Source organism: Larus michahellis, chromosome 21 (assembly GCF_964199755.1).
Source record: "Larus michahellis chromosome 21, bLarMic1.1, whole genome shotgun sequence".
Classification (NCBI taxonomy): Eukaryota; Metazoa; Chordata; class Aves; order Charadriiformes; family Laridae; genus Larus; species Larus michahellis.
This window is the reverse complement of record NC_133916.1, coordinates 6,695,149-6,705,341: the sequence shown is the minus strand read 5'-3', so window position 1 is coordinate 6,705,341 and position 10,193 is coordinate 6,695,149. Positions and strand designations below refer to the sequence as shown.

The window sequence follows — 10,193 nt, the reverse complement described above, 5'->3', positions numbered from 1 at the left end:
GTGTCTATAGGGGAGAGTGGGTCCGCGCTGCCATGGCCACGCTTTGGTGGGGGTGGCAGGGCCAGCAGAGCAGCCCGGGCTGCCCCGGCTGGACGGGCAGCAGCGATGGTTCCCATCGGGGTGCGACCCTTCTCCAGTCCCGTCAGCCCAGGAGAAACAGCACCCTCCTAATCTCCATGGCTGAGCCCCTGCCCTCCTCCGCACCCTCTGCCCGAGGGGCACCCCTGTGACTGCCCCCACCCGGTGACATCCCAGTGGTCACAATGGCCCCCAGTGGCCCCAATGGCCCTGACGACCAGTGCTGCCCACCCTGGCAGCGCTGCCTCCAGCCTCCGCCCCAGACAGCCCCACACGCCGGGGTCCCTGCCGGGAAGATGACATCGCAGGTGGGAGCTCATGGTTTGGCAGGAGAGACCCCATCTCGCCGCCTCCCCTTCCTGCGGGCAGGGGGCTGGAAGACCCTTGGCCTGAGGGTGGCCAGGACAAAAGGGTCCTGGTGGTGTCCGTGTGATGCATCGTCCCTCCCCTGCTGCACAGATCCCGGCTGCACTGCTGTCAGCCGGCTTCGCCCCTGCGGTCGCCAAGGGCTCAGAGCAGACAGCACACGATAGTCCTGGCACAGATGAGCGAGGAGCTGCCGGCGTGGGGACTCCCCGGTGCAGGGCAAGGGGGGCGGCCGGGGGGGCAGTGCCGGCAATCGCCCGGGGGACCCCTTCGCCTGGGGTGGGCGGCTGAACCCTTCCTGCTGTTCTGGTTGGTGCAGTCAGTCATCCCTCTGTGACCCCACCTGTGGGGATCTTCTTTGAGAGACAAGAGACAGTTTGGGAGGGATTAGGGATCTATAAACGTATGAGTGGATGCCGCAGCATTACAAGGGACTTAATTCAGGCAGTGCCGTGAATAGCGCCGTGGACAGTGAGCTGGTGCTTCCCCTCAAAGACAGCGATCACATAAGCAGGTGCACGAGGGTGCGAGGGATGTTTCTGCCAAGCTTTGGCTGCCCCAGAGGATGAGCAGGAGCCCCCAGGGCAGACAAACCCCCCTGCAGGAGCAAAGCCTAAAGCTCAGCGCTCCCTGGGAGGGTGTCCTGCCTGTCACTCCGTCACTGGAAGTGACTGTCAGCCTCCCATGGCCGAGCGCATGCAAGGCTTGCGCATCTCGAAAGCATCTACATGACTTAGCAGCTGGGTTTTCACAGTAACTACGGCCTCGCCTCCACACCCCAAATGTGCTGCTTTAACAGCGTTCATGCCTCCCTGCTGGGTGGGGGCAGCTGCAGCAGCGCAGTCGTGTGCGTACTTGTCTCTTATCTTCCACAGCGAGAAAGGCCATGAGCTATAATCGTGCACCTATGTGAGTATAATCATCCCTGAACAAGTGTGTCCAGAGCAGGGGTACACAAACCACGCTGAAGTGACTGTCGTTGTACAAAATCTGCTCTTCAGGAGTCAAAATCCCATTATTTTATCCCCTGTGGAAAAAAATGGACTGACATCTCGGTGCAGCAGCGACTGCTGAAATAACCCTTGTCCTGAGCTCCAGCAGCGGAGCCTTTCAGGCATCTGGCAGGCGGCTGTACCGGGGAAACCTGTGACAAAAAGAGGTGGTGAATCTGTGAGGATCTGGTAATTTTCCTCAAAAGTTTTAAGGAGATTTCTAAACAATTGTGGGTGTCCCCCTCCTAATAGGTTTAGGAGCCAGCGTTCAGAGCCAGTTGCAGGGAACAGAAATACAGCACCAAGTAAGCCAGGGCGTCACGGAAACTGGGAAACCTCTTTACGAGGTTAAAAATAAAGCCAGACAGCAAAGCGTTTAGGACGCCCAGGAGTAAAGCGGATAATTGCTGGGGGAAGAGCCAGTTTCCATTGGAGGTGTCATCAATGAAAACAAGATAACTGAGTCATGGTTAAATAACATCGGCAGAAACACTTTCCCAGTCAAGCACAGCCTTGGAGCAGCCATGGGTGACAAGTCCACCCCGTGTGTGTCCTGGGGCACACGTCCCCACCGCCTCCTCTGCAAAGGGTCTCTGCAAACGCACGGGCGGAACGGGCTGGTTTTGTGGCCCTTGGTGCCCCGCGACATGCATACGGGCGATGGCACCACCTTTGCTCCAAGACTTCAGAAACACGACCCAACTGATGACAAGGAAGAGCCTGACTCACAGGAGTCAACAACCCTGTTTTTCCCTTCGTGTTTCTGGGGTGAAGAACCCCCTGAGAGCTGTGGCAAGAGCCATGAGCAGGGCCACGGGAGGCGCGGGGTGGAGCTGGGTTCCTGCGGAGGGACCCGGAGCCGGCTGAGCTGATGCCCCAGGCTGTGTTTGCAAAGGACGCTGTTGTGTTTCTGCCATCACTGATATGCCCCATTGCCTCTTGTGGGGCAGACCGGGCTGAACCATTTTCCTGGCTGTTTGCCGTGGCTGTGGTTTGGTGAAGACTTTACAAGGCGCTTGTGCTGCTGTCACTTACAGCTACTGTAGTTGAGATCCTGATCTGAGAGTGGGGCTCCCTCTGCCAAACACAGAAGGAAAAGGTGGTATCCCTCAAAAGTGATGCAAGGGTGAGCCAGATCAGGCTGACGGTGGGAACATCAGAAACTGGGTAGCACCTTATATTCACTCTGCACTGTTACAAATAACCAGCTGAACCAGCAGGTCAAGAGAGAATCAAGTCCTTTGGGTCTCGTCGTGTGCATCCCCTCAGTATACTTTGTTTTATTTTCACCAGGTTGCTTCCATATTTCCAGTACCTCATTTGATTTTAAACTCACTTTCTCTTTAAGTAACACCACCCTAGGTTTTTAGCTAAAGAAATGTAAATACCTGACTTCTCAGCGCTTATGGTGCGTATTGACTGCCCTTATAGTGAGTGTAAGCGGGCTGGCGCTCCCCAAGCTCTCCTGGTTTGTTTAACTTGCTGCTTTCTGGTTGCCAGTACACAACTCTTGCGTCAGGGCATTAAGCACAAATGAAGATGGCAAAGTGTGGGGGCAATCACAATGCCTTTGTCTGGCTTTTTTGCTCCACAGGTGACTAAAACACCAGAAGCCCCTGGCAAAGACCAGAAGACACCAGAGGGAATGGAGGAGACCAAGGCAATGCAGGAGGTCTCTCACACACTGCCCGTCCCAACGAGCCAGCAGTATCCAGCATGTCACCAGCCACTGGCCACTCACTTCGTTCCTTTTGTTGCCCATTTTGGCGGCCGTCAGCCTGACTCCTTCAGATTTGTCTTCTACCAACCAACTTGCTCCAACTCGTACAGTCCCTTCTACACTGCGCAGAAGCCAACCTGCGGGTACCGCTACCGCCGTGACACCGATCACACCAGGAAGGTGATGGATGTATCAAGTGCGAACATTGTGAAATGGAGTCCCACCATGGGCAGAAGGCCGTAGTGGAGAGCAATAAAGCCCAAGCAATGAAACCAGTGACTGGTGTGACTTCAGCTTCCTGTTGAGTGCCTGAGTTATGACCAGCAGTGAACGCGTGAGCTGAGGAACGGGTGTTGAGGCTGTGCCACTGCTCCCCAGAAAAACACACAGGGTGGATTCTGCTCTAAAAACCCGGTCCGACTTGTCCTGTCATTTATTGCCACCTGCTTACAGGGTGTCAACAGTGCACGGCGTGGCAGGAATGGCCACCAGCCAGGCTCCTCTGCACCAGCCTGGCCTGGGCACAAGCTGTAAAACACAGGGAGGTTTCACCGGGTTCCTCAGCTGAGCCTAAACTCTGGTCCTTCTTTGAAAGGGCACCTTCTTTCACTAGGCTTTCCTAGACACAGGCGAAGTATTGCTCTTAGTGAATGGCAGAGCAGTTTCACTCGTGGTGCTCAGAGATGAGACGGTAACCAGAGGTGAAGTGCAGCCGGCGCGTCCTGCAGCTCTTCTCCAGAAGGCAGCGGGAAGCGGTTCAGCTTTTGCGTTGCCTCTTCTGGGGAACTGCATGCCCCGTTAGCAAATACTTTGTGAGCACGTATCCACATTTAATACGCGACCTTTCTGCTATTAATTAATGTCTCCATATTGCAGCCCCTCTCTGCGCCTCAGGGCGGGCTGACCCAGCCCCGTCCCCTTTGGCGGGGGGTCAGAGCCCAGAGTCCCCACTGAAGCTCTCCTTGCTGGGCGCAGTGGGGACCTGTGCCCCCTGCTGCTGCTGAGGGCATGATTAGCACATCCAATTAGCGTTCTTCAATCTAATTCCTTTTTCCTACCTGTTTTACGCTTGTGTTATGTCACCTGCTTTAGCAGAGTTATTCCTGATTTACTTCAGTGCAGAAGCAATACCAAGCTCCGCAACATATAACAGTTGGGGTCTTTGTCTTAAAGTCATCAGATCACAGAATCACAGAATCACAGAATCTTCATGGCTGGAAAGGACCCTTAAGATCATCGAGTCCAACCAAACCCCCTACAATCTCTGCCACTAGAGCGTGCCCTGAAGCGCCACATCTAGACGTTTCTTAAATACCTCTAGGGATGGTGACTCAACCCCCTCCCTGGGCAGGCTGTTCCAGTGCCTAAATAAAAATATGTGTATAGGATATACACCAGATATATATATAGCAGCCAGATATAAAAATATAAGTGTATAGGACCAGACTCACTGCTGGCAGAGATCCAGTAGTCACACCGATTTCATTGCTAGTGGAGGATCTGGCCCGTGCTGCTTTCTGAGGAGACACTTTTTTATCTCCCAGTCCTTCCCGGAATGCTGTGCATCAGGGTACAACCAACATGGGTTTTGGTCGTATTTACACGGAGAATTTTTCATGGTAATTCATCATAAATGAAAATCAAAGGCGCATTCAACTCCACTGGCGCCAGCCGAGCGGCCAGGACATGCTCCGGGATGTGCGGGGCGATTCCGTGGGAGGAACGCTCAGTGGCAGGAGCAGAGAGACTGAAGAGGGGACCCAGCAGCTGGTGGAGCGGGAGCTTCCCCGGGAGAGGATCATCGTAGCATCTGGTGTCTGCATTTCAAGCACTTAAAGCTTTACCATTCAAAGCAATTATGTTTCTATGCTTGTCTCCGCACACCCAATTTACCCTCATACAGCATCTCTTACGGGAGCTGAATTGGTTCTTCCTTCTCCCTGAATTTCAGGCTCAAATTGACGGCCCCGTCTGGAAATCCTCCAGCCAGAATTAGACTAAGGGAGACCAAAAAGACAGTAACAGCACAGAGACTTCTGAGTGGTTCTCTCTGTCATCTTACCCTGATTTTGGTGCAAAAGCTGTTGCCCATGTGACCCACACAAAATCATAAATGAAGTGGATTAGGAGATTACATCATCACGGAGAACATTCCACTCTCGTAATCTCCTGCTGGGCCTGTAATCTGTGAGACTTTCCCATTTTACCTCCTTTCTATTTTAACCCTGAACCCTTAATGCCTGGCAGGAGCCCATCACCCCCCTGAGCCTCATTGGCCGGGGAGGGATTTGCTGGGTACTTAAACGTCAGCCTTTTGTCCAAAGAGGGTTTTGTGCTTTTGAATTTTCCTGGGGAGAGGTGTCTTCTGCGTCCATCACCACCAATGCTGAATCGGGACAACTCATGCACGAGGCAGTTGATACTGTGATCCCTGCACTGCTGGCGACATTTGGACTTTAAAGGCAAGAAGCAGAATTTAAAAGAAAGCCCACAAGTTTCAGAAAACATCAATTTTCGGCTGCAAAGTGACCAGTGCTTGGTGCGGAGATGGGGAACATGGACGGGAAAGCCGTGGAGGAGATGAGCACCACCGAGTGCCACCAGTGGTATAAGAAGTTCATGACGGAGTGTCCTTCTGGCCAGCTCACCCTCTATGAGTTCAAACAGTTTTTTGGCTTGAAAAACCTGAGTCCGGACGCGAACAAATACGTTGAGCAAATGTTTGAGACATTTGACTTCAATAAGGTAAATATTGTCCTTCCCGCTGGCCTGCGCCGGCTCAGCTGGGCTGTGCTGGGCTGGGCTGTGCTGTGCTGTGCTGTGCTGGGCTGTGCTGGGCTGTGCTGGGCTGGGCTGGGCTGGGCTGTGCTGGGCTGCGCTGGGCTGTGCTGTGCTGTGCTGGGCTGTGCTGGGCTGTGCTGGGCTGGGCTGTGCTGTGCTGTGCTGGGCTGTGCTGGGCTGTGCTGGGCTGGGCTGGGCTGGGCTGTGCTGGGCTGGGCTGTGCTGTGCTGTGCTGGGCTGGGCTGTGCTGGGCTGTGCTGGGCTGGGCTGGGCTGTGCTGGGCTGTGCTGGGCTGTGCTGGGCTGGGCTGTGCTGGGCTGTGCTGGGCTGGGCTGTGCTGTGCTGGGCTGGGCTGTGCTGTGCTGTGCTGGGCTGCGCTGGGCTGTGCTGGGCTGGGCTGTGCTGTGCTGTGCTGGGCTGGGCTGTGCTGTGCTGGGCTGTGCTGTGCTGGGCTGTGCTGGGCTGCGCTGGGCTGGGCTGTGCTGTGCTGTGCTGGGCTGTGCTGGGCTGTGCTGGGCTGGGCTGGGCTGTGCTGGGCTGTGCTGGGCTGGGCTGGGCTGTGCTGGGCTGTGCTGGGTTGGGCTGGGCTGTGCTGGGCTGTGCTGCGCTGTGCTGTGCTCTGCTGCGCTGTGCTGGGCTCCACCTGCAGTCGCCTGGGTTGTGTTTGGGTGTGCGCGATGGAGGTGTGTAGCTAAGTCTGTACGGCTTTATTCTCAGCAGCCTCAAAAATCGTAAAATCAGGTATGCAAGGTGAATAATGTCAACAAAAACTCCTCACTTGCTGACTGTTCTGGGAGAAAATAGACTTCTCCCAGAACTTATATTTCCCCTTTAAGTTATTAAAATAGTGGGGTTTTATCTGCCAGTCCGTGATCCCTTTGAAACGAAGTGCCCTTTAATCCTTAAATATCAAATGTTGTGACAGTGGGGACCAAGCGAGCAGTGTGAGAACAAGTGCTGCACTCAGGCAGAAACAGCGCGTTCCCGAGCCGTGCAGCGTGCCGGGAGCTGTGGTTTGCAGAACAGATTGGGTTTGTTTTTCTATTGTTTTAAATTATAAATGGATTACAGTTTCATTGATTTTATGACATACGATAAGGAGCCGGGGCCCTCTGTTCCCCGCGGACGGGCAGTCCCAGCGCGGGGCAGTGCCGGGGCTCCAGCAGCCGTCGGCAGCGCCAGGGCAGCAGACGGACGCTGTGTCTCCAGGGGACGCACCACCCACCTTTACCTGCAAATCATTTGAAATTGCGCCCCGCGCGAGATGAGGAATATATTTTATGGCAACCCAAAGGGTTTACTGGACTCAATCCCACTGAATATAATACAGTTCAAGCCCTAAATCCTTTAGGTATTTTGTTCGTGCCTTGGCCTTTACCTTGCTCACTGTCTGTGTTTGAATGCGTGCCTGAAAAGGGAATTGATGCTCAGGAATCCTGCTGAGAACGGGGCTCAGTAGCTATTTATACCTAATCTGGCCCGCGCAGCAGCGGGATAAAGGAGATGATCTCTTCTTGGACCTGCCCCGTGCCACGGTGGCTTTGTTCATTGACAAAACTCTGGCTTATTCCCTTCCAAAGATTTTCCATGGTTTTTAGCATGTATCATTTTCCTCCAAAGCGCTTTGTATCTCAGCGGTACGTGCCGTCGGGACGCCCCGTGGCAGGCACTACAGGGTGTAGCAAATTTCCTGGGAGCGGGGAACGTCCCGGGCAGCGTCTGGAGGCTGGTGGGACGGGAGCTCAGCCCAGCGCAGCTTTGCACTGGTACCGTAACCCCGGCTGGAAGCCGTCTGCGGGCCCAGCTGAACGTCTCTAATGCCGTGGCGTGAGCTGGTGGTGGGCAAACACCTCGGAGGAAAGTGAAAGATAAAACTGTTTGTGCTTTTGACGTGACCAAATGTGAAGCAGATACAGAAATGGCGCGGGGACTGGGCAGCGCCTCCCCCTCCCGAGATGTCAGCAACACGCCGGGGTCATTCCTGATCTCGTTCCGCTCCTACCGGTTTGCACGCGAGGCCCCTCGCAGCAGCGTGGAGCTGTGGGTGTGTGCAGACAGGACAACTTTAGGTAATCCCCCAGGGCTCATCTCCGTAAGCCTGCTCCTCTTTGACCTCTGAATTGCCACCGCTTTGCATAAAGAGGTTCCTTTAGCACACACTGGCTTTCGAGGTTTCATTAGGCCCCAAGCCAGGTGCACGCACCGCATTCATTCGTTATCAACACATAACGACTCTGCATAGATCAGCGCGGAGCCCTCCCCGTAGGGTGCTTCACCTTTAACGGAGGGGGTGCAGGGACCCGCACCCCTCCTGCGCTCCCCAAGCCCCTGCTCTCAGGGTGATGGCCACATGCTGAGTCTTCCTGTAGAGACTTCCAAAAGTGACCAGGAAAATCACTTACTGCCTGACCCGTTGCTTTTAATCTCATCTAGTCTCTAACCTTCTGCTTGTAGGATGGCTACATGGATTTCATGGAGTACGTGGCAGCTCTGAGTCTGGTCCTGAAAGGGAAGGTGGATCAGAAGCTGCGATGGTATTTCAAGCTCTACGATGTGGACGGGAATGGCTGCATTGACCGGGGAGAATTGCTAAACATCATCAAAGTGAGTGGGCTCAGCTTTTTCCGTTTCCTTCACAGACTGTGGTCATCAAATGCAGGTAGACAGAAAGGTTCTAACAGGAATATTCCAACCCAAAAGACAACTCCCTGGTAAATTAGCAGGCACCGGCCAAACCTGCTGCCTGTCCCCTGCCAGTCCTCCCTCCAGGCTGCCCTCCCCGGCCGGACCCGGCTCCAGCATCCCCCGGCACCTGCAGCCCCTTCTCCTCTCGCTGCAGTTCTTTAACCACCTGCACCGAAACCCGGGCTGAGATAAGCACTTGAATTTAATCTAAGGATTTTCAGAAGTGAGCGGTTCCTGGTTTATCCCAGTGTGCCCGCTTAATCTCTTAATGCACTGATTGCCTTTTTAAGTGATTTTAATCCCCAGTTTTTTAGAAAGGACTTATTCCATTTAGAACCTAACTGACTGGAAAAAGGTTTGGCCTCTCATGTCTGGTCACTCGGCCACTTGTACCGGTGGATCCATAACTCCGTCCTCTGTGTCCTTCTTTTCCTCCAGGCTATTCGAGCCATCAACCGGTGCAACGAAACGATGACGGCCGAGGAATTCACAGACATGGTGTTTGACAAAATTGATATCAACGGAGATGGTGAGGAAGTTTCTTATGCAATGCCAAACTCTGCTCCCACTGCCCCGACCCGCAGTTCACTCTGCCACAGCAATTCCAGGTGCTGGATGTCCCATGGAGAGAGCTGGCAGAAAGCCACTCTCCGGGAAGGTTTAGCTTCCCATACGCTCCGCGGGCTGCAGCCGGCCCAAGGGGACACTGCAAACTGTCCCTCGTCACACTGGCAGAGTGGGGGTCTGCATGGGGATTAGCTGTGATGGGGTCTGGGGTGTTCAATACACAGACCCCAGACCCCAGGAAGGGCCTGGTTTTACGGTCCGTGAGCTCCTGGGGGGCTGCTCCAAGGCTGCCGGCGGAGGGAGGAGAAAGGCTGCAGGGTTTAACGGACCTTTTCTGAATGTGCTCTCGCAGGCGAGCTCTCCCTGGAGGAGTTCATGGAGGGTGTGCAAAAGGATGAGGTGCTGCTGGAGATCCTCACCCGCAGCCTGGACCTGACACACATCGTCCGGTTGATCCAGAATGATGGAAAGAACCCGCACGAGCCGGAGCAGGAGGCGGAGGCTGCCCACTAGGCTCGCGGGACGCCTTCACCTCCACTTTTCCCCTCCTCGCATTATTAAAACAAATCGGGTTGTGGTTGTGGGAGCTGGTGAGCCGTCCCAGTCCCAGTGCCAGTGCGACAAGCGATAGACTGTCCCGCTAGCGCAGGGATCAGCATCTGCTCCGAAGGCGCCGCTCCCCCGGAAGGGGGTTCATGGGAGCCCGGGGCCCCCCGGGCACTGCCCTGGCCGCAGCCGCCCCCGCCGGCGATGGGAAAGGCTGCTGCGAAGAGGGGGTGCTGCAAGGGCGGCCCCTCATGCTGGAAGCACAGAGCCACCCCCCGAGGCTGCCACCGGGGCCACCAGGGCCACCAGGGCCACCGCTGTGCAGGGGCCTCTGGACATTGCTGCTGAGGGGAAAGGGGGGAGAGACTCGCCCCCTTGAGAAGGGCAGCGGCACCACGCCACGCGGCTTGAGAATGCACCAAAAGAGCCTCAAAATTCACCCCGAGGCCGTGGCCGAT

The 10,193-nt window shown here is 55.2% G+C and overlaps 1 protein-coding gene across 1 annotated transcript; it reads left to right on the top strand.

Moving 5' to 3' along the window:
• Window positions 1-5,703: 5,703 nt before the first annotated feature.
• GUCA1A (guanylate cyclase activator 1A) lies at window positions 5,704-9,702 on the top strand. Its single transcript, XM_074564187.1, has 4 exons — window positions 5,704-5,901; window positions 8,392-8,541; window positions 9,061-9,151; window positions 9,542-9,702. The coding sequence occupies exons 1-4, from the start codon at window positions 5,704-5,706 to the stop codon at window positions 9,700-9,702; spliced, it is 600 nt and encodes a 199-aa protein (XP_074420288.1).
• Window positions 9,703-10,193: the final 491 nt, after the last annotated feature.

Coding starts and splice junctions, on each gene's coding strand:
- GUCA1A (XM_074564187.1), top strand. CDS start 5,704: ATGGGGAACATGGACGGGAAAGCCGTGGAGGAGATGAGCACCACCGAG. Junction 5,902..8,391: donor AGACATTTGACTTCAATAAG/GTAAATATTGTC, acceptor TTCTGCTTGTAG/GATGGCTACATGGATTTCAT. Junction 8,542..9,060: donor AATTGCTAAACATCATCAAA/GTGAGTGGGCTC, acceptor CTTTTCCTCCAG/GCTATTCGAGCCATCAACCG.